The sequence below is a fragment of the Pteropus vampyrus genome, unplaced genomic scaffold (assembly GCF_000151845.1).
Source record: "Pteropus vampyrus isolate Shadow unplaced genomic scaffold, Pvam_2.0 Scaffold22, whole genome shotgun sequence".
Taxonomy (NCBI): Eukaryota; Metazoa; Chordata; class Mammalia; order Chiroptera; family Pteropodidae; genus Pteropus; species Pteropus vampyrus.
Window position 1 is genome coordinate 15714503 of NW_011888803.1, and position 24550 is coordinate 15739052.

Consider the following 24550-nt stretch of genomic DNA (forward strand, 5'->3'; position numbering starts at 1 on the left):
TTTTTTTTTCATTCTAATTGTACATAGAATTATAGAGATTCTTTTAATTGGTGACATCTCAAATTTGATAATATACATTTCCTGATTTTATTGTTCAAATTTAGATATTATTTATTAATTTTATCTCTAATTACTATGAAAGTTGATTATTTAGATCTCTTACCAACTCCTTCCCACCCCTCCTCCCCAATAAGGCCACATGCACACAAAACTAACAACACACCCATATGTTTCCCCTTCTTTCTTTCCATAATTTTTTATTTTTCAATTACAGTTGACATTCAATATTATTTTATGTTAGTTTCAGATGTACAGCATAGTGACTAGACATTTACATAATTTACAAAGCAATCTCCCAATAAGTCTAGTATCCACTTGACACCATACATAGTTATTACAATATTATTGACTATGTTCCCTATGCTGTACTTTACATGCCCATGACTGTTTATAACTACCAATTTGTACTTCTTAATCCTTCACTTTTTTCACCCAGCCCCTTAACACCCCTCCCATCTAGCAACCATCAGTTTGTTGTATGTATCTATGAGCCGATTTCTGTTTTGTTTGTTTATTTTGTTCTTTAGAGGTCACGTATAAGTGGAATCATCTGGCATTTATCTTTCTCTGACTTATTTCACTTAGCGTGATACCCTCTAGATCTGTCCATGTTGTTGCAAATGGTAAGAGCCCATTTTTTTTATGGCTGAGTAATATTCCATTGTATAAATGTACCACCTCTTCTTTATCCAATCATCTATTGATGGGTATTTAGGTTGCTTCTGTATTTTGGCTATTGTAAATAGTGCTTCAGTGAACATAGAAGTGCATATATCTTTTTGAATTGTGTTTTGTATTTTTTTGGAAGAATACCCAGCAGAGGAATTGCTGGGTCATAAGGTAGTTCTATTTTTAATTTTTTGAGGAACTTCCAAACTGTTTTCCATAGTGGCTATATCAATTTGCAATCCCACCAACAGTGTACGAACAGTTCACTTTTCTTCACATCCTCACCAAAACTTGTTATTTTTTGATTTGTTGATGATAGCCATTCTGATAGGTGTGAGGCAACGTCTCATGTGGTTTTAATTTACATTTCTCTGTTGATTAGTGACATTGAGCATCTTTTCATACATCTATTGGGCTATCTGTATGTCCTCTTTAAAATCTACTCATTCCTCTGCCTATTTTTCAATTGGATTGGGGTGTGTGTGCGTGTGTGCGTGTGTGTGTGTGTGTGTGTGTGAGTGTGTGTGTGTCTTAAGTTCTATGAGTTCTTTATAAATCTTGGCTATAAATCCCTTATTGGATGTTTATCTTCTCCTATTCAGTAGGTTGTCTTTTTGTTTAGTTGATAGTTCCCTTGGCTGTGCAAAAACATTTTTAGTTTGATGTAATACCATTTGTTTATTTTTTCTTTTGTTTCTCTTTTCCAAGGAGATATATCAGAAAAAAAAATATTACTAAGAGCAGTGTCAGAGAGTTTACAACCTTTGTTTTCTTCCAAGAGTCTTATGGTTTTGGGTCTTATGTTTAAGTCATTAATCTATTTTGAGTTTATTCTTGTATATGGTGTAAGAAGGTGGTCTAGTTTCATTTTTTTACATATACCTATCCAGCTTTCCCAACACCATTTATTGAATAGACTGTCTTTATCTCGTATATTTTTCTATTATAATTTTATAATAATTTTTAGCTAATTTAATATATACATTATTTTTGCTGTGTAAGTATTCTTATTAGCTGAGCCATATAGTGTACTTTGGTTGCATTTCCTTTCATTTGTAATCTCTTTTTTCCTCCCCTCTATTTTAATAATTGCCTATTTTTTTTTCATTTGCTTAGTTTTTTGTGTAGTTATTACCAAGCCATCTCCAAACTCTGCTCGATGTTGATCTCCTCTTGGTATATCCAAACATATACACTGATAATGAAATCTCAATTTCATTTTTTAAGCTTTTTGATCATCTTCCTCAAGCTGGTTGGCTGTTCTCTGGATCTGCTTTTCAGGGTTATCCTGGCATTTTTCTTCACCATTCTTTTGGGAATTTCTCTTGCTTCTCTAGTGCATGGATCCCCTATTTCTTGGATTCTACATTTTCTTCTTCTTTGACTGTATCTTTTTTGTAGAACTCACCTCTAGGAGCTCCACAAGAAAAGCTTCGTGAAAGACAAATTTTTTTGAAACTTTGCATGTCTGAAAATGTCTTTTTCCTCTGCTCATACTTGACTGTAAGTATGGCTAGGGACAAAATACTAGGTTAGGTATAATTTCTCTCAGAATTTTGAAAGCATTGCTCAACTGTCCTTCCCATTCAGAATGGTGGTTGGGAAAATTCGGTGCCATTCTGTTTCCTGAGCCTTCATAAATATTCTTTTGTTCCCTGTCTGGAAGCTTTTAGGCTCATTTTTTTTCTTTTTGGTATTCTGAAAATTTCCAATTGCGTGCCTTGGTGCAAATTATTTTGCTTATCAAACTGGATGCTCAATGGGCTTTTTTATTCTGGAAACATTTGTTTTTTTAATTCTTAAAAAATTTTTTTTGAATTATTTCTTTGATAATTTCCTTCTCTTTCATTTCTCTACTCTTTCCAAAACAACAAGTATTTAGATATAGGCCCTCCTAGACTCATCCTACACTTGCTTCTCCTACTTTCCATCTCTATTGATTTCTTTTTCTATTTTTTCAACTTTTTTTTAAATCAAAAAGCCTCAGTGTTAATCTTCCATCTGTTGATTTTTTGCTGGTCATGATATTTTTAATTTCTAAGAGTTCTTTTATATTCTCTGAATGTCCCTTTTTATAGCCTCCTGTTCTTATTTTATGGTTGTAATATCTTTCCTTAACTCCCCAAAGATTAATTGATTATTTTATTTTATTTTATTTTAATTTAATTTATTTTTTAGGCAAGGCAACCCTTGGTTGACCTCACTGATTACAAGGGCCTTGTCAGTTTACAATCCTTTATTTTTTTTTAAATTTTTTATGCCTACAGCACCTGATCTTCCTAAGTGGTCTCCCATCCAAGTACTAACCAGGCCCAACCCTGCTTAGCTTCCGAGATCAGACAGGATGGGGCTTGTTCAGGGTGGCATGGCCATAGACTAATCGATTATTTTAAACTTTCTTTTCCTGTATTAGTTTTGTTTCTTCTGAACTTTTTTTTTCCATTTTTATGTTTTGATATCTTTTATGTTTCATTTTTATGTTTTGATCTCTTTTATGTTTCATTTTTATGTTTTGATCTCTTTTTTTTTTTTCATTTTTATGTTTTGATTAGAGGCTTTCCTTGGCTCACTGGGTAGATTTTTTTTAAAAAAACAAATTGAAAGATTTTGACATGTAACATTATATAAAATGTCTGGTTAGATTTTAGAGCAAAGCATTAAGGAAACTCTGCATGCACAGGTAGGGATCCTCAGGTTGGCGCATTTCATTGTAAGGTGATTGGTCCTTGCAGTTTCATTGGCAGAACTCCAATTTCAGTATTTGTGTTCTTTTGGATTGGTCTGTTTCCTTTGATTGGAATCTTTCATCCACTTCCTTTAATGATGAAACCTGGCTGTCAGCATTTGGGTCTTCTGCCTGTAGGAAGAGGAATAAAGAAGTTTATTCCTCTTGTTTTCAGTACAGTACCTTGTACTTAAGTCTAGCTTCCCTATAGTTTAACTTTTAACCTATTTCCCGTTTGTCTAGAGAATACTTGCCAGCGGCGCTTGCAGCTGCAGCATTTACCCCAAGATAACTCTCGGATTACAGTCCTAACTTTACCCCCAAAGTTTGCCGCAAAATATTTCACTTTTATTATTATTTTCAAATCGCTCTAGTATATCCATAATCTTTGGAAACAAGTGACATCATTCCATTTATAGCATTCTGTTTTTAGTAGTGGTATGTCCACTTATAAAATATAGTAATTCTCAATCTCCGAAAATGTCAAATCCTAGAAAACGTAGCATTCCTACGTGTGATGTTAACATTGTTCTCGAACAGTTGTTAGCCGAGGATTCATTTGATGAATCTGATTTCTGTTACATTAGGATTAGAGACAAGTTCTGTTTAGAAATAACTCCAAGAACAGTTTTTATATTTTATTTTCACATTAAAAACCAGTCAGATTTGCTTCAGCCTCAAAGAGCGTGTTTATGTAAAATAAAATTAATGCTAGCAGCAAGCTGCACTTTTTTTTTCTAAACCTATTCCATCTGTGTGGAGGGCCACTAGACCTGCACTGCCTTCCCTGAACTGAGAGAAATTATGCACAAACAATATTTTCACAATTCTTCATTTTCAAGTCATATCCTCTTAGTGAATCATATTCATGTTTGGTTCTATAAGCATCACACACAACTGGAAGAGTGAAGATGAGGATGATCTGGCTTCTTAATTTCCATGTGCTTCATCAACAAGACTTTCTGTGATATCACATTTTATAGATTTGTGTTTAATTGACAGAAGTGGCGTTAAAACATTTAAGTGTAGCTTTGAGAGGTTTCTGATGTAATGAAAGAAAATTAATATTTACTTCTAAAGTGAGAAAACTTAATGGAGAATTTTTTTTTTCTTGTGATCACTAAATACTCTCGTGCTGTCTAATATTTTTCCAATGTATTATAGCTTTTAATTTGGATGTTGCAGGAACTTGCGGAGTTTGAGTTGGCCTGGGTGAGCCAGTTCAGCAGGTGGCTGGCCCCGGCTTTACAGGGGCACATCTGTGAATATAGTCACTCTTTTTGTAGGTCATTGTTCTTCAAACTATATCTAAACCTCCCACACCCCACCTGTGAAAGTAAACCTCTGAAAGCCGAAAACAGGAAGCAGTACTTTGTTATCATGAAAAATTGAAACTGATAATTTCAAAACACTTTATTCAACTTGGGTAGAAGATGATTTTTAGTTTCCATGGGAACAGAAATAAAATCAAGTGCAGTAACTTCTGTACTTTCAACATGTATGCCTGAACACCTTCTGCCAAACCCTGTAACAAATCCTTACTCTTACCAGATTTCAAATGTAGTAATTGTTACATGGAAAAGTGGATATCTAAGGTAGTCTTTTTTTTTTTTTTTTTTTGGTTCTGATTTCCAGTTTCTAGGTCTAGCACATTTTAGAGAGGGAGACCTGATAGGTAGGAATAGGAAGGAGAATAGGTTGGGTAGGTAGGATATCTTGACTAGAAAGTGCAAACTTGTGTTGTTATTTCAGATAGGAAAGATCTTAAATATTAAAATATATTCCTCGGGGAATTCTGATGTAAATATAAGAAAAATCAACATTTACTTAAATGTGGGTGAAACATTAGCTTTGTGCTGTATTTATATGCCTTTACCATTTCTAATTTTGGGGGGTCACTGTTACTGTCAGAGATGTGAGTTTAAAGGGTAAATCATTTGAGCAGCCCTATCTATCTGTGAAAATACCTTAGAAATAATTGATGCTTTCAATATTTTGTGGCTTATTTTCATGTGATTTCCATATTCCATCTTCTTTCCTCTTATCATTCATGAATCCTGAGTTAGCCTCAGTAACTGCATGCATATTCTCTAGAAAACCTAAATACTTCTGATTTCCCCTGAGCTGTCCCCACAAGGATATAGCCAGCGACAGTAGCTACCAGACCTTTTCTGTCTTGCCATATAAACCACCCATTTTCTCAGAATGTCTGTCACCAAATAAATAGTAAGATATCCACGTAGGCAAACTCAGGCAAAAGCGCCTGAAATGCCAACGCTGGTGTTACACCAGAATAATCTGGTGTAACTTTTCTAATATTAACAGCAAATTGCTTATTAATAATAATGTACTTTTAAAAGGTAAATGTCTCAAAAAGGGAAAAGACCTCCTAAAGCTTTCATAAAAACCTTTATATTTAAGGATACATATTATTTGTAATTATACATATATTCTGTAATGTGTCTGTTAGCTGTACTTTGATGCTCTTGATGTCAGAGAGGGTGTGAGACTGGAATCATCTAGGTGACGTCTGCGCTCACTGTTGTACTATTATGTAGTTCAGTTTAGTGAGTATATAGGATAGAGTGGAATGAATACCCTTTCTTGACTCCAGTGAAACATAAGAATTGTGCTTTTTTATAAAATATACTATTGCACAATTACTCATAGACGTGAATTGCTCGTAAAATTTCAGGATGAATGTACTCTTTGGAGACACAATTTCTACCTGAAAATTGGTTTTGTTCAAATTTTTTAGTCACAAACTGACTAAAATTTGACATAAATGTCAGGGCAGAAAACTTTAAGCATAGGTAAAAATATCTTCCTGATTCACTGCCTTTGCAATGATGTGTTTCCTTTTTATACCGTGACTCTTACTAAACAGTGGCATGGTGATGTAATTAGAATAAATCTAGTAGCACTGTCTTTATGTCTAGACATCATTCTGTCAACAACCAATCCTATTTTCTCCCAGCTTTCAATAAAATTGATATTTCTTAAGATAAAAATACAATCTTCATTTAGAGGCATTATTTCAAGGCATTATTACAATTAGAAATTTTAACCAAAATGCTTTTTTGAAGTGGTATATTTGTGGCCATCCTGTTTTATGTGTGGTTTAGAGCCTTACCATGACAAGTGTTATCTGAGGATTAGCAACGCCTGAGAGCTATTAGAAATGCAGAGTTTCAGAACTGTTGACTCAGAATTTGCATTTAACAGAATCCCCAGATGATGGAGAAGCACTGCCTTAAAGGATACTAGGCTGGAAGGAGCTCTTTAAGGTGTATTGAGTTTGGGATATTGTTCTATACATTATCTTGGGAAAGTAGTTATTACAATCAAGTGATCAAAAAGAGTTCCTCTGTTAATTTTGGACAAGTCTATGGGATTTAGAAAACTTTACCTAACTCTTTGAGTTTCTTTATCTGTGAATTCGGATAATAACAGTATTTACCTCAAATAATTGTTATGAGGTTAGTTTAAATATGATTATGCATGCGAGGTGTATAGGGCATAGTACCAAGTACCTGGAAAGTTTGCAATAGATATGAGCCTGCCATCATCATCTGTACTTTCCTGTGGCGCATGTTATGCTGGCTTTTATCTGTGGGAGGCACATTATATTTAAGACAACTATTGATATAGTACTGTGGTTAATATGGCTATGGACACGAAGATGAATAAGAAAGAGTCCTTTTCTCTAGGTACTTCCATAGAACCAAGGCTCATGTTTCATAACTGTGCACTGTGATTTGAGTGCACTAAAGGAATTTGACAGGTGTGATGAGGGCATAGCTGCCTGAGGGAGCGAGAAGGCTTGCAAGGTAAGGCGGGTTGGGTCTAATAGAGGGGAAAAAAAGGGCATTCTGGGTAAAGTATAAAAAACAGAATGAATAATATAGTATGGAGCAGGGGCACTGGCCAAGGCTCTTTTCAGTTTCTTCCACAGAGGACACATCCTTTCCCTGCTTCTCCAGGTAGTACTGCTCTCTGAGAAGGGCTGGGTTTGGCCATCCTGCACTGCCACAACCAGCCAGCCCTTTCCTCTTTATGAGGAAGCCGACTTCCCCAGTCTGTGCTGAAGGGCTTCTTAAGGAAATAGGGGAGAGGAGAGAGAGGGAGAGAGAGGAAAGAGGAATATAAATATGAACGTGTGTAGTGGGGGAGGAGGGTGGTTGGTGAGGGAAGATAATGGTATGTGATTGAAGGGCTGCTGCAGCAAAATACCACAGACTGGTTGGCTTGAACGATGGAAATTTATCTTCTCATCGTCTGGAGGCTGGAAGTCTGAGATTAAGATGTCCTCAGAATGGGTGTTTTCTAAGATCTCTCTTCCTGGCTTATAAATGGTGTTTTCTCCCTATGTCTTCACGTAGTCTTTACTCTGTGCATGTCTGCGTCCTAATCTCTTTTTCTTATAAGGACATCACTCATATTGGATTAAGGCCCACTCTAATGACCTCATTTTTAACTTAATTATCTCTTTAAAGTCAGGTTTCACATTCTGAGGTACTTACTGAAAGTCAGGACTTCAACATATAAATTATGAGGGGACACAATTCAACTCCAAACAGTGAGGAAAAGGGGTTTGTCTTTGATTTGATGCTGTCTTATAGCATCAAAGAATAATATTCAGGGAACAGAGTCAGCTCTTAGAGTGCATATCTGAAAAGGAGAGGATTAGCAATTAGAAAGGAGAGAAGCAGAAACATGGACTCCAACTCAGCCCAGCCAGTCCCTCTGCCTCATTTGTCCATTAGTCGTATATTAGGGGTAGGGTTTACCAAGTGACTTATTAGGTTACCATGGTGACCAATTTATAAACAGCCAGGACCATTGTCTTTCAATTTGAAATCTTTATTTTATTTTTTTATGATGCAGGTAAAATATCACTCACTGGTCATATACTCCGTGGCAAGTTGCTTGACTTTCCTTCAGGCTCAGTTTCCTACTCTTTACGGTGGGGATCATCATGCCACCCTACCTCATAGGAAGATGTAGTTAGAAAATAGATATGAAAATACTTTTAGAAGCATAATATGCCACTTAAATGTCTGTTTAATTATTTAATTATTATACCCCTAACTGGCTGCTGCCAGCCTGCCGTTCCAGCTGAAGACAAAGTTCTGTGTTACCTAAATCCATATACTAATTTATGGAAGTTTGTTTGGTGTCTCTTTCTGGCACATTTGTATTACTTTTGAGCGTGGACAGCAGTTCAGAAACAAACAAAAGAAAGCTATTGGATGATCGATTTGTTGTGAAAAATGCATGCCAGGGAATTCAGAAGCCGAGAATAAAGAACTAAGACCAATGATAATTAGTAATCACATCATGTAGATCACACCTATCAATTTAGTGGACCAGAGGCTGAACATCAGCCAGCATTTTAACTGTGTTAACTGATAAGGGCAAGACAATTGCTAAGTGTTTCAATATTATTTTTTTGTTTGTTTACGTGAGATTTAAAAAGGGATACTGCTTTAAGTCGCCCAGTAGTTTACAATTTCATTAGTGTAAAAACTGTACCATAATATTTAATCAGGCAACCTCTCAACTTCTATTCAATGGCAAGAAAAATGGAGTGACAACAATAACAAACATATTTATATATATCTTGTTCAGTTTACACTTGTCTTTTATGTGTATGGTCTCATTTGGGCCTCACTGCAATCCTGTGAGGCCATTATTATCATCCAAAGGGGACTCTGAGACCTGGTGAGGTGAATTATCTGGCATGAAGCTGTAGCATAACCGCTTCCTTTGCACCAGACCGCAGATGCCTCATCCTACGCAGTATAAATTTTGCATTGCCAGTCCACATCCCCATTGCAGAGAACATCAGGAGACACCAATCTTGCACAGGAATGCCCAGTGACCTTCCTCAGTTATGAACGCTCTTTCTTGGGATCATGTGAGAACTGGCTTCTCTGCAGGAAGGGGAGGCGAAGTCATGTGTGGGAGCTCTGCTTCCCCTGACTGCAGAAAGGACAGTGTGATTGGACCTTGGAAAAAAGTTTTCTTCTTCCTATTTTTCTTCCTTCTTCTTCACTCCCTCAAACTAAATTTGCAATGTGTTACTCTTACTTTTTCCTTTGGTACCCCTGCTCTTTTCTCCTCACATTCCCCAACTCCTCCCTTTTGGTTGCTGTATCTACTTTTCTCAATCTAAATTGTTAACATTATCAGAATTTTCATAAGGTTTTTTTGAGGTGGGATTGGAACATGGGCTGCTATATACATGACGTTCCTTGCTCGATGAGCTAACACTAGTGTCCAGCCAGCTGTGACTGTCACCATTTCCCTGGGCAATCAGGCAGATTCAGCTAAATGGGCAGAGGCTGAGAACTACTTGGGGATTTTAAGGAAATTAAATAGTTGGAACTTTTTTTGGGGGGTAGGGGGGAGAGTGGAAGCACTTTATTAAAATATAATGTGGTTATCTAATAGTATTTTTCTAGCACTTTCTGTATTTCAATTCTAAGCAAGCTGCTATTCTCAGATTTCTTTGTTAGTTCATTCATTCAGCTTTCTCATTCATTCAACACCGCCATCGACCTACTACCGAGAGTCACCAGATATTTTGTGAAGGGAAACTTTATATACCTGAGACAAGGGAGGTAGCTTCCTAAGAGTCAAACTGTGGAATAAAGCAGGGAAATAATCTGAAGTTTATCGCTCAGTGAAGCAATGCATTCTGTGGGTGTCAGTAGACACAGAGAGGTGGCCAGCTAGCTGTACCTGGTGGTCAAGAGTTTGGGCATATAGCTTTCAAAAAAAAATTGAAATAAGATTCTCGTAACAGAATAAACTATTAACCATTTTAAAATATGCAGTCTTGTGACATTTAGTACACTCGCCATGTTGTGCAACGTTATCTCTGTCTAGTTCTACCTCTATCTCTATCATCACCCAAAAGGAAATCTCATTACCTATTCAGCTGTCACGCCCCATTCTCCCTTCTCCCTTCTCCCCTCTCCCTTCTCCCCAGGCCTTCCTGGCAACCACTAATCTGGCTTTTCATCTTTATAGATTTGCCTATCCTGAATGTTTCATATAAATGAAATCATATATGACTCTCCGTATCTGGTTTTGTGTATATAGCTCTTTAGCTCGTGGCCTGACTGTCAGGACAGAGCTGTTCTAGCTGTGAGAGAAGCGTAGTCGTGCCTGTGGCCATTGAAGAATCTCATTTACTCGAGCCAATTCTCCTTCGTGAGAGTCCCACTGCTATGGCTGGATGTCAGTTCTGGGTTGTGTGAGGGGTACCAGAAGCCTCTTTGACAGGTTTTCTCTAGTAAGAGAAGGAGAGAAAGAGGTTGAGGAAGTGCGCCACTCACTCACTTTGCCTCTTGTATTTCTCTTTATTCTAAAGAACAGCTCCCTCCCACCGGCGACGCCCACCCTCTTATAGAACAGAGTGCTCTTTTTCTTCTTTGCAGGCCTTCACCATGGTATAGATTTTATCTATGTGTGTGTGTGTATATGGGTGTAAGATCCAGTGTTCCTTCTGGGGTTGATTTGATTGATGTATACACTGGAAACATCTTTAATAATTTAATGCCTGCTTCAAAGGAGATTACACCAAAAAGCACATTGCTTTTCATTTATTCATTACAGATCTGTCATAGCAGCATTTTTTTTTTTTTTTTTGCTTCGAATCGTAGTGTCGTAATAATAATAAATTTTGTTCTACACTCAGGTTATTTTAAAGGATTATAAGCCTTTTAACTAATGTTACTGTCTTATTTAAATTGATCAAATTGATATTTCAGCACCATAATCTTGCATTTCTTAAAGCCGAGCTAATCAGATGTGGATTCATTTGAGGACTACTGAAATGGCTGTGCTGGGAAAGTCTAATAGAAATAATAGGATAAAAGCATAATCCTGTTTGTTAGTGGTGGTAGTGATAATAGCTAGCAAAGAGAACAGAACCTGAATTTAGGGCTGGGTGTCTCCTTCCCCTTAAAAAGAGATTAGGGTATTTACCATCCCTTTGCATTAAAAAGAGAAAAAGAAAGTATATGTGTTTGGGAATTGGGAGTGAAGAAAGTGGTAAAATGGGAAACACAAAACTAAAAACCAACACACAATCATTCTGTAGCTTTCAGGTATAAATCCAGATATCAAGAAAGTGAAAGAGACTTTTTCCCGTTTAGACAGAAGATAGTCACCTTAACAGACTTTAGCAACCTCTTGTAATATATGCCCAGAATGACAAGGAACATATTTAGATTTCTAAATGATAACAGTAAATTTTGATTTTTTTCTGTTACTGTTACTAAATGTTTTTTATTAAGAAATGGTATATAACTTCTCTTTAAAACCCAAACCGAAAGTTGCTATGAATAGGTAAGTTTGGGCAGAGTAAGAATTAAAATAAATTTAGGAGAGTGTTACATAATTATCAATTCTCAGAAATAATTTAAAAAGAAATCTCTTTTGTTTTTTTGTTTGTTTTGTTTTTATTTATGTACTGCTTCAGGTACTCTGCCTAACAATCTTTACAATGTTCCCTCCCTAAATCACACCAGAAGTCTTTAATACACTTCAAGAAATGTTTTGTTCTTAGGTCAGTAATTCTTTAAACAATAAAAGTAATGTTGCCTACGGCAGATGTTATATTTTCCGACTGTCGAAAGTATACTTGAGTGTGCTTGCAGTAGTGGCTAGGTGAACTATCAGTTTCTTGTGTGATTTGTTTAAGGGAGAATACCAGAACTTTGGGACAAGATTGCTTTAGAGTCAAATCCTAGTCCTGCTTGTTCACCCACGTGTGATGTTGGAAGTGTTGAATGATTTCTCATTTTCCTTATTTGTAAAATGGGCATAAGAAGAGTGCTTCATAGGGTTACTGTGAAGATTACACAAAATGATGAATCTATAAGCGCCGAGCATGAAGTTTGGCATAGACAGGTGATGGATATACATCGTGTCTGTTCTTTTGACCTGCAAATACCGTTCATGCTGGGTTTGGGAAGTTTCAGTGACAAGATGTAGAAGATCTGTCCGCAGGCTGCCACATTCAACCTTGGATGTCTCTTTCCTGCCATGTGTTCTTATTGCTCCTCTCCTTATGCTCTATTATAACATGATGGTTACTGCACTGCTCTGAGCTCTTTGCTATCAGAGACAGTTGTGTTTGTCTCCCAAAATCTGGATTGCTGCTTAGCACAAACGAGTGCTCCAGGCAAATTCACTCAAGTCATGGTGACTGAGAACCCCCCCGAACGTCTCGTAGGGTCCCCTTAATCCCTCAAAGACACTAGGAAAGGACCTGACTATCTCTGGGCTGTTGTGGCCTGTATAGAGTAGACCAAACCAAGTATGCTCTCAAAGGCTGTTTATTAGCCGGCGGCTGTCCTGTACAAAGGAGCAGCCCCGAAATGTCAAGATACAAGGTTTTTGAGTCCTAAACCCCATTCCTCATTCTGTCTTAAACACAAAGGTCCATCTTTCTCCTATTCACTACCTGTCAACCCACTGGTCAGGTGTGCAAGCGGGGAGTTCAGAAGCAGAAAGCTTGTTGTTAGAATGTTATGTTCCTATGGGTGATTGCCTATGTTCCCATGGGCAATAGCCAGTGTTCCCATGGGCGATGGCCAAACAGTAATTTTCAGCTTATATACAATTGATTATTTTTCATGCCACGCAAGCAAGCAGGGTTACATAGGCTAAAATTGGCAGTTTGCGTATGAGCTCATTGTTACAAGTTTCATGATTAACAGAATGTGGTTAGGGGTTCCAGAAACTAGGCCTAAGGTATAGACTTCCTTTTTCCAGTTTCAGGTTTTAATTATCCTTTAACCCTTTCACATTTCAGCAGGCTATCACATTCCCCACTGGTTTGCAGGCATATATCTTTGATTTCCTATAAACTGGGGAAAACTGAGATACCCCTGTTACTTGAGTAGATAATACCATTAATTTAACAGCCTGGACTCTCTGTTTAATATAATTTATAAGGCAATTCACTATACATGGTCTAAACAGCAGTCCTAGAAAAACCAATATTAAAGGTCCAGCAATAGATGACAATAATGTCATTAACCAAGGGGCTGCATTAAATAAACCTTCATACCATGACTGACCTTGTAGTAGTTTTTAGTCCCATTTAACCAATGTGGGTTGATGAGAATTGGCAGCTACACAAGCTGCAAGTAAAAATATTAAACCCGAGAAAGTCTTAATTTGAGGGGATCTCCAGTGGGCGTTGCTTTCCATCTCTGGTCAGGATCCGGAGGCTGGGCCGCTTTGAGTCGGGTGTGATGGATCCAATGCCATTGTCCAGTGACCTTAACCGCTGTGGGTGTGGTCAAGACGACAGGAACCGGGCCTTCCCATCAAGGCTCAAGAGCAGCAGGTTGCACTTTCTTTATCCAGACCCAGTCACCTGGGTGATAAGAGTGGGCCTGGAAGGAGAAGTTCTTATCTTCTCTGGCAGCCAACACCAGATGATTTATATCTCTTCGGGCTAATTGTAAAGCCTGCAAAGACTTAAGCAAGGACAGATTATGTACTTCTGTTTCTTTTCTACTTCCTAGTTTGGGCAGTAAAGGGAGTGGACGCCCAAACATAATTTCATAAGGCCTTATTCCTTTTACATAGGGGGTACATCTAGCACGGAGAAGTGCAAAGGGAAGGAGGCTTACCCAATTTTCGCCGGTTTCTAATTTATACTTAGTCAATGTTTCTTTTAAAGTCCTATTCATCCTTTCTACCTGGCCTGAACTCTGTGGTCTATAAACACAATGCAATTTCCATTCTATTCCTGATAATTTTGCAATAATTTGACTAGTTACAGCGATAAACGCTGGGCCATTGTCGGACCCTAATGTTATGGGCAGGCCAAATCTCGGAACTATCTCTGATATTAATTTCTTAGCTACTACTTGTGCAGTTTCATGCTTAGTGGGATAGGCCTCAGTCCATCCAGAGTATGTGTCAATAAAAACTAATAGGTACTTAAATCCAAAAGTTCCAGGCGTAACTTCTGTAAAATCAAGCTCCCAGTGCTCTCCAGGTCTCTTTCCCCTGAGTGTCACTCCTTGTTCCGTGGAGGTCCTTCCTTGGTTTACTTGTGCACGTACTGCACACCTATTAGCCACGTCCTTGGCTAAACTTTTCAGTCCTGGAACATAATAATCCCTTTTCAATAGTTCAATTAACTTGGTTCCTCCTAGATAGGTGGACTGGTGTGTTAAGTCCACTAAGGTCTTTCCCAAAGCCTGAGGGAGGAGCGATCTTCCATCAGGGAGCATTCTCCATCCTTGTTTTCCCTCTTTTCCTCTCAGTCTTTCACTTAATTCCAAGTCGAACGGAGTATATTCAGGCCTTTCTTCAAAGGCCAGGAGAAGCTTTAAAGGCAAGATGTCTACGGGCCCCACTGGTTTTCTGGCAGCATCCTTTGCTATCTGATCCTCTGACATGTTAGTGGAGAGTCACCCACAGTGTTTCTCAGACTCGGCTCCTCATTCCAGCTCTCCCCCATCTGGAGTCCCCTCTGTCTTAGTGCCTTGTTGAGGAAAGCCCCCCCCAACCTCCTGGTGCTGACTCCTTTTCTGCCCCCCAGAAGCCTTTGCTCCTCAGCGATCCATAAACATCATCTTTGGCCCGGGACATTTCCTCAGTTCTGTTTTTATAATGACAATGCCTACCCTCTTCTTTGCCAAACTCTCCTCTGCGCATCACTTCAAGTGTGTCTGCCTCAAGGCTTTGTCATGTTTGCTCTCTGTAGAGAGAGGACGGGACATGAGTGTGGAGATGGTGACATATTGTTTTCTCTTTTGGAAATTAGAGATCTTTTTCACCTTTATTCATTTAGGTCTTATATAGAAAAATTAGAAATCCTTACTAAGCACGGTGAGTTACATTTCATGAATCTCTTGTCTTTTAGCGCTGTCTGGCAGATCTGCTCCCCTCCCACCTTAGTTTGTGCCCACCTGGGCCAGACACTCCACTAAGCGTCAGTCAAGGACCCTGCAGGGCAGTTTCCTCTCTGCCATGGCGGTTAAGAGCATTGGTTCTGGAGTCACATGCTTAGTTCTAATGCTGGCTCTTCATTTATAGGTAGTGGGATCTTGGGCTAGATATTTGATCTCTCTGTACCTTAGTTTTTTCTCCTGTGAAATGGAAATAATACCAACCTCACAGGATTGTCATGAGGATTAAATAAGAAGATATTTATGAAGAGTGGAATTCAGTAGGCACTCAGTAAAGGTTAACACATTATATACTGTAAAGTACTATGCAAATGTAAGGAAGTTTTTCTTGATGGAAATGTACTAATTATTATATTATTATAATGTGCAATGGAAAATCTCTGTTGCACTTCTTACTGTTATATATTATTCCTTTTGATCCATCAGAGGCCAGCAGAAATAATAGATGAGGAAGAAGATGGAGAGAAGGAAAGCAAGGGTACAGAAAAGAAAGAAGAGTTTACAGGTATGAACGGTGAAGTTGAAGAGGAAGGAGATGGGGAGATTACGGCTGCCTCTGAGCAAGCTGAGATGCCAGGTCACATGGAGGAGCAGGCAGGTCCTGCTCGTGTTAATGGAGGTACTGATGAAGAAAATGGCGAGGAACTGGATCAGGTCAACAATGAGCTTCAGGAAGCAGTGGATGAGGAAATAAAGTCTCCAGGAGCTGGCAGTGGACAAGAGGAGGTATTTCTATTGCTTTTGCTCACTTGTGTACATGCATGAATGTGCGTGTGTGTATGCATACACTTAAGGAATTATTCAAGCACTTAGGACTTGCACTGAAACTTCTTACAGTTGAGTAGGGAAAGATCCAATACCATTAACACTATATTATTTTAATCAGTTAAGAAGTACCGTTAACCACCTGACAGTCTGTATTTCTGTCCTTCTTGTCATCCATCCATCCATCCATCCATCCATCCATCCATCTATCCATCCATTCATCCATCAATCTATCCATCCATCCATCTCCTACCTTATTCTACAAAAAATTTACAGAGGCTTCTAATAACATGTACAACAAAAGAGAGACGTATAAATAATAAGTATAAATAAGTTAAGACTGGGGAAGATACAACCCAGGAAAGAATATCGAGACCAGTGAAACCTAGACATGATATAAAGAACATTGTTTCTGTTATGGGTGACTTCTTTGTGCTCCATAAATATTAAAGTTCAGTTTATCTAATCTATTTTAAATGAGTTAATTGAATTAAGTGCTCAATATACTAGGCACGCAATAATATATATAGTTCTATTTTTTATACACTTAAGGTGAAGAAATATGTGTTGAAACCTTCTTCTCAACCTGTTTACCCACCACTGGCCCTGGGGCAGGATATTCTCAAGTCCTGGCATTCTTCCATAGCAGAGATAAAGTTCAATAAAATAGATTAAGTTAGATGGTGATGGATAGGCTCAAGTTGAATTTCATAGTGTAAGAGGTAGGTGTACTCCACAGCATTGTCACCATCTGCTTGTGCCCTTCTTTCCTGTCTATCAGCTCAGGGCCACCTCCCTCAAGGCTGCAACCTCTGACTTGGGTCTTGTACCCTGAAAGAGTGTTTTGTTTTTTTTTTTTAATTATTTATTATTGACTCATCTGCTTATCTAACACAGGGAAACTAAGTTTAGTAATGGTAAAATGCAAAATGTTCTTGTGACCAGGTTTCAATAACCAGTCCAAAGTTATCTGTAATCTACTATATTGCTTATACAAAAAAATAATTCTTAACATCTGAATGAAAACACTCATATCTCTCATCTTTTCTCAGCATGAAGTAATCAAAGTCTTATTCTATAAGAAATTTCCCATGTGTAGTTCTATATAGTTATTAAAATTTGGCTAAAATTTATATTCTGAAGTTTGTACATTTAGCTACAGCTAATGTAGCTAAAATAATAATAAAAAAAAATTTGGTCCATTACACGATTCCCTTTACTTCCATAAGGAAACAAAACTAATTTCTCAAGGAAGGCAAAAGAAAAAATGTTTCTCGAGGGAAGCAAAATCTCTTGTCTAGGGACTCGTACAGGAAGCACAATCACATAGAGTGTCCTCAGTGTCATTTGTATGGCAACTGCAATGGCAAGTTTCATGAAGCTCTTTGTTATATATCGCTCTTCGATGAATATTTACAGCATAAAATCAAAGTCTAAATCAAAGTATAAATTCTATGTGGTATCCAGGTAGTAAAATTCAAGTGTGCATTTTTTCCAATCGCCTAGCTTCATTCAATGTTATAACCGAAATAGGTTTTACAGAAGTAAATAGATTACTTGTCCTTCTATTCCATAAATTTAACTTTAAAAAATAGGCTTTTTATAGAAATTAGGCATCAGTCAGGATAAAGGTCACATCATTTGAAGTATACATGTTAATAGTATGTATTGAGGGTAAATCTAAATTCTTGGGAGCCAAATGAACAAGTGCATGATACGTGACTAGTTAGGAATTTTAAGGACTAAACACATGCCTAAGACAGAGCAGTTACCCAAAAGAGGTTTAATCTTATTTGACCCATCTCTCTTATCATGATAATATATATATTTTTCATACTCTCTAAAGTATTAATATAGGTATATGTTTAGCATATCAATTATATGAAAAATCAGATTTATATAAATTATAAATTATGCATTAATAATAAACTTTTTCAAAAAGATTCTTTGTATATAAAATGACTAAAAATTCCGTTTACCATGTAACATTTTGTTCCATGTAGCAGTTCTTAGGCAAAGAATATGATTGTTGGAAAACAGCAGGAAATATATGACAAATACTCAACAATCAATTAATATTTATTGAGATGATACTATATTCAAGATACTATTTGAGACACTTCATAAAATAACAATGTGAAATGAGAGATAGTTTCAGTAGCCCTATTTTCTTTTTTAGAGCATAAATCATGGCATGTAGGGGAGGAGGTAATTCTGTTTTCCCCACACTGGTGGCTGTTGTGGGGGCTGTGGAGCCTCTAGGATTCTATGAAGCCAAATTTAAGAACCAGCTAATTCTAATCTCACCCCTTAGTTTTCAGTCTATTAGAGAAAAACAAATTTTAAATGAGACAATATCATTAATGACATATGAGAAGTCCAAGAAACAGGAACAAAGGATGCTGTTGGAGAAATGCTGCCTCTGTGTTTTCATTTTCTGTCCTGCTCTTATCTACTTGATATTTGATGCTACTCGGTACTATATTCGTAAAGAATTTGTGATTTCTGGTAGAAAACTAACAGCAGAGCAGCTGGTATGGAGCTGAATTAATGTGATATAAAGGTAGAATTGCTACATCTTTCTCTTCCCTTTTCTCTGAAAATGCTAAAATGAAAAGTACAAATATGCTGTTGAAAAGAAAAGCTCACAGGAAATAAAAACATCGAGAAAACTAAAGCCTGTAGCACAAGAAATGAATCTGTGCCCCTGAAGCACATAGTGGATTATGGCCCAGAAAGTGCTCTGTACAAGTAGTGTTGAGACTGGTATGTCCACTGGGTGATAATAGACTGAAAAACAAAGAAACCCAAGGAACTGTCCTCAGTTGAATGTTTATATGGTTAAATGGAATATTGAGTCATTTTTTTTCTTTGTAAGTTTTATTACCTTTGTAACTAAAGAGCTAAATATCTTTATTTTGATCTCTTTTCCTCCAGGCTGACTTAGACCCTCAAAGACCACCAAGGCCAGAAGTAAAAATCACTAGTCCACAAGAAAATGATGACAACGAACAAAGCAAGGACAGTGCTGTCGTAGCATAGATGATTTTTAAAAAGAGAGATATTGATTATAAGAAAAATGAAGGGTTATAATACTTGAATAATAAGTATAGTTATCGCTAAACATAATGTGACAATATGGTTGAATACTACCTACTGAATTATAAAATTAGAGGCCTAAAGGAAAGACTGGATAACTTTGAATAGCTACTAAAGGAGAATGACTTCTTAATATAGGATATATTTTTAAAAGTCATTTAGAAAAATAAGAAGGATAGAGGGTAATGTACACTGGAAGACAATTGGGCACTTGTTTTTGTAAAGGATGAAAAAGAATAAGATTACTCCTATCGTATACTTTCTTATAAATTTAGAGGCGAGATTATTAGATGGCAGCTTATGCTAGAGCACTTATCTAGAAAAGCGTAAAATTTTAAAGAAATAATAGGAAAGCATGTATTATTTTTTTAAAAACAATAAACTCTTGAGAATAAACAAATTACAGTTTAGTTTCAGAGATAATTTGGGGATGGCAATGGATTGAAATGTTTCCATGACATGTTGATATTCCTTTCTTTCTTCTTCTTCAACGAAAATCCACCTTAAAAAAAAATTAAAAAGAATGTAACATATTTATTTTGAAAGGAGGAATTATTTATTCAGTGTATTAGTGATTAATATTGTCATGTTTCTCCCTTAAGTGCTTCAAGTTTTTATACTTGTGGCTTTCATGACACACACTCAGGAAGGAATTATGAAGGAACATCTCATTATATTACTGAGCCTTGGCTGGATGGTTTGCAAATTCTGGTATCCGATGGATTTTCACTGATCTGGTCTACCTTTACCAACGACATCCCTCTCTTCTCCCTGTTATTACGTTAGGAAACTCAATATTTGGGTAGTCTAAAGATTGAATTCTCTCCAAACAATTTTTTTACAAAAAAAAAAAAAAAAAAGAGTGTAAAAAAAAAAAAAAAGTAGGCTTATGAATAATTTGTCACTGCTCAATTTCACTTGCTTTTTGCTTTATTCTATTTGGACTGCCTTGTCATGTTTTGTCCTTAAGTATATCAGCAGATATTTATTTTCAAGCTGGTATGTTTAGACTCTCAAGCATCTTCTTTTTTATATAATTAGAAGTTATCTGATAGAAATTGTTGGAAAAAAGTTTAAAAAGTGTCATAATGAAACCAGTTCTCAATTACAGTTTTGTGGACTGATTAAATTAACTCAAAATTGCCTTGTTAGGTATATATGGGGAAAAACATAATTGTATTAGTTTTTTTAATTCTCAGAAGATGATGTAGTTCTTAAGTATAGGAAAAATATATTTTTCTCATATTACATAATATTTTTGTTAATTATATAGAAATTATAAATTTGAAATTTAAACTGCTAGTGCTTTCATAGAATTCGTTATTAATCATAAGTTTAAAATATTATTTCCCCTCCAGGTTTTATAACCAACCATTTGGAATCAGAGTAGTTATGTAAAGCACTTAATAACACTATAGAAAATGGACGTATTTTTCCTAGCAGCTATTTTAATATTTTCTACAAATAGGAAGTATAAGCAGAGAGTATAATGTAACAGTATTGGAAAGAGATAATGATATAACAATATATTAATCTGGGAGGATGAATTATAAATGGTATACTATGTTTTTAGTATAAAATTTAGATTGTGATGTCTACTAGTAGGCTTGGTTTTCAGGTGGGACAGTATAAAGCACCATAGACTATTAGCAACAATCTTGTGTTGCTAGGGAAATAAGATTATCTGGTTTTTAATGTTAAATTCCCATGCTATTACTGGGCCTGGGGTTAATGATTTTAAATATTTATAAAAATAAGGGATTAAATATAAGAAATTATAACTAACGATCGAGGTGATTCTTTTTCTTTAATGAGGAGCTTTTCCCCTCTCTTCTTTATTTTATTTTATTTTAATTCCTCCTCCCCCCCCACTTCTTTAATAAAGATATTCTGTCTCTCTTTTTTCTCCGGCTTTTTTCTTCATCTTAGGTTTTCAAGAACTTTTTAGGAGTTATCTTAATGAAACACAATGTTATTTTACATGAAAAACGAAGTTTGGTATTTTAAGTGTATTTCAAGAAGGCGATAGGGCCACAATAACTAGCAAAAATTTTGAAAAGTGCGGATGTGATACTTCTCTTATATATGCATATTTTACCACCTATTGACAAGGTACACTTCTGATATAACTTGAGGGGATGAATAACAACTAATCACTTTAAAAAAAGAGAGAGAATGAAATATATTATCTAACTGAGGAAGAAATCATTTATAGAATGAAAATCATGGATTATTTTGGAAATGACTTTAACATAAGTAATGAAACTTAATTCACCTCCCAAATGTAGACATTTTCTCCATGGGAAAAGTGGCCTCCATGGCACAGTAGCTCCACAAATAAAGTAAGACTGACAAATTTGAAACCATTTATGTGAGTGAGCAGAAGAGATCTTGGTTAGGTTTCAGGTATTTTATAGAGAGAGGGTGCTGTGAAAAACTCATGTAGCTTTTATGTGATACTCAAAAGAATGCTTTAAGATGTTAGTTCTTTGGGATAGAGTTCTTAGTTTTAATTTTATGGAACTCTTTTCTTAAACTTAATTTGGTTTTGTGATATTTGTAAATAAATGGCTTGTTAGTTGAATTGGAACCTTAGGAGTTTTGCAGAGCAAATGAAGATTTTAACTAAAGTCGTTTTCATGCTAAAGATGCTTTACCTGTCTTAGCTTCTGTTAAAATAGCTATTGAGAGTTCATGGACTTCTAATTATAAAACACAATACTATGGCCATGAGATAACTTTTTACTCATTGTTTTTCTCTATGGTCGTAGGGTGACTATTTATTAAGACATTTTTGGTTATGTTTCGGGGGATTATGAGAATGCCAGACTCATAGGAAGAGTGTGGTACTCCACACCTCCTCCTTTATTCTGAGAGTGTTAGTTCCTGCGATCCTCTGTAAAGACAGAACTGTCCTACATATATGCAGCTTTAAGTCAGTCAGCTATCTCTGTAGCTCACGACTATGAAGCCATACTAGTTATGAAATTATTCATACTAACTCTTCCAGCTTATAGCACATAAGCAATATCCTCAAAAATTTCACCAAATAACCTACCTTCTGCACAAAAGGTAAAGTGAATTCACCTAGGAAACCTTTGTGTATTTAAAACTGTGGCCACAGAACAGGAGGAGGTCTTCTTTACTTTATTTCATTAACTGACTCCTACAGAATTAGTTTTATATTTTCATTTTTTACTCAATAAGTAGCAAAAGCAAAATTTTTAAAAGGGGAATAATTGTTAAACAGAAAGCATCATATCTGAACTGTTGCCAATCTGAACAGAAATAGACTATATAGATATACACATAAACATAGCAAATATACAGATGCACTCACACACTTTAAAACATTGAAAGGCCTCCTCAGGCACAACATTATTAATGGAATAAGCCTCTTTTTAGAGAAGTAATGCAAAAAAACACTTGGAGAGGAAATGTTAAGAAATGATGTATGTCATGGTGCTTTATGACTTAGTTCCCAAAGACTTTAAGAGATTTAAGATTCTTTTCAAGAAAGCTACCAGCATTTTAATGAAAAAATTTTATTATAGGGAGGACTGATTTGATAGATGATAGATAGACAGATAGATAGATATCTTGTTTTCCTGAAGTAATGAGAGCATATAGTTCTTTAGTTCTTTGTCATCAATCTTAAGTACCATATACTTTAGGTGCAGAATATTTAATACCAGCCCAGACTGTGTCAGGTCATTACTGCTTGCGAATATGTGTGTGTAATTTACATGAATGTCTTTTATTCAGTTTGTAGAAACTTGGTACTAAACAGCCAGGTTCACTACAAATTGAATAAAAGACTAGCTTATTAGTCCACTAGTTTATCTAATGTTCAAGTTCAGTGCAGAAGAATTTTAACTTCCTTGTGTGAATGTAATGTCCTGGAATGGAACCATTTTTTTTTTTTTAAAGTTAATCCATCTTTCTAAGGTGATGAGCACATACTGTTCTTATTATTAAATATCATTTTTGTAAATACTACAAGATTTTTGCTTTTCAGAAAATATCTTGGTATGGAGATGGGTCTAATTTTTGTTCTTACCACATGAAAATTATGTATTTCCTACTATGAAGTAAATTGGATGGAGAATGACAGTGTGTTTCCACAAGTTGATAAGGAAAAAAAATATTGTTTATGAAGAGGCATAATATCCTGTAGGATATGGAGAATTAGGAGAGAATTTTACAATGCCTGGATAACCATAATGCATTTTTAAAATCAAGAGGTAACTAATGGAGCTCCATTGACTTAAGCCAATAAGAATTTAATTTTAATCCATGAATGAGACCAAATTAATTCTCTATAGTTTTATCAGCTTAAATCATATAGTGTAATAGAGTGAGTTATTGTCACAAATGTAACAGTATATGGGAAGAGGGAGTGACTGTAGTCAATTTTAGAAGTTTGGAGAAAATCTATTTTGTCTTATTGCTTTAATATTATTCTTGTGCCTTATATCTTTACTATGTACAATGATAATGTGTGATTATCAATGTTCTAAGTAAAGAATAAGTTGAGCTCATCATTTTTATATGATTTATGTTTAGAACTTCTCTTGGTAAGGAAAATTATTTGTGTTTTGATCAAATTATGAGCACTTAGGTTTTTACTTCTGTATCAGTGCTCACTCTAAAATATAAAAGTTTACTGTATCTTATAAGGAAATAGATCTGTGGTTTTATAATTAAAATGCATCTGAATGGTTTATTGTTTGGTTATGATGTGTTGCTAATAGTTCATGTGTTAATTTTTTGCATGACAATTTTTGCAAATGCAGTAGAAATTTTTTGATTAAACCATGTAGAAATTTAACACATTAAAATATTCTTCTGTTTCTATTTGGCATAGTTATTAAACTTTACTATGTAAAAAAAAATTTATATCCTCATGTATATGTTTTTTAGTCGATAAAAATTCCAAGTATATTTTTAAAAATCATTGGTTTTTTCTTTTATGAAATGTTATTAGAGAAACACAGATCCAAGAATTTTATGTTAAATAAAGACAACTTTAAAAGCAAAGAATAAATTACACACATTACACATTTTGTGTAGATATAGCTATAGAAATAAATTTACAATTTTACACAGAGATTGGCTAAAATTCTGCTTCAGTTTTTGGGATAGTTTTGTTTTTTCCCTTCGTGTTTGAGAAACAAAGGCAGTTAAGAACAAAGATTTTGCCTTCTAGGTATGGTATAAAATATGTGTGATTCAGGTACCCTGAGAAGACAGTACGGCACCTACTGTGCAGTTGTTATTC

The 24550-nt window shown here is 35.8% G+C and overlaps 1 protein-coding gene and 1 pseudogene across 1 annotated transcript in view; one reads left to right on the forward strand and one right to left on the reverse strand.

The window, feature by feature from the left end:
* Positions 1-24100, forward strand: part of DCDC2 (doublecortin domain containing 2) — a 169771-nt gene extending 145671 nt beyond the window's left edge. Inside the window, exons 10-11 of the mRNA XM_011355680.2 lie at positions 15832-16131; positions 19108-24100. Of these exons, the coding sequence (XP_011353982.1) occupies positions 15832-16131; positions 19108-19212 (405 nt within the window). The 3' untranslated portion in view covers positions 19213-24100. The remainder of the gene's footprint in view (positions 1-15831; positions 16132-19107) is intronic.
* LOC111736865 lies at positions 2988-3106 on the reverse strand (annotated as a pseudogene).
* Positions 24101-24550: the final 450 nt, after the last annotated feature.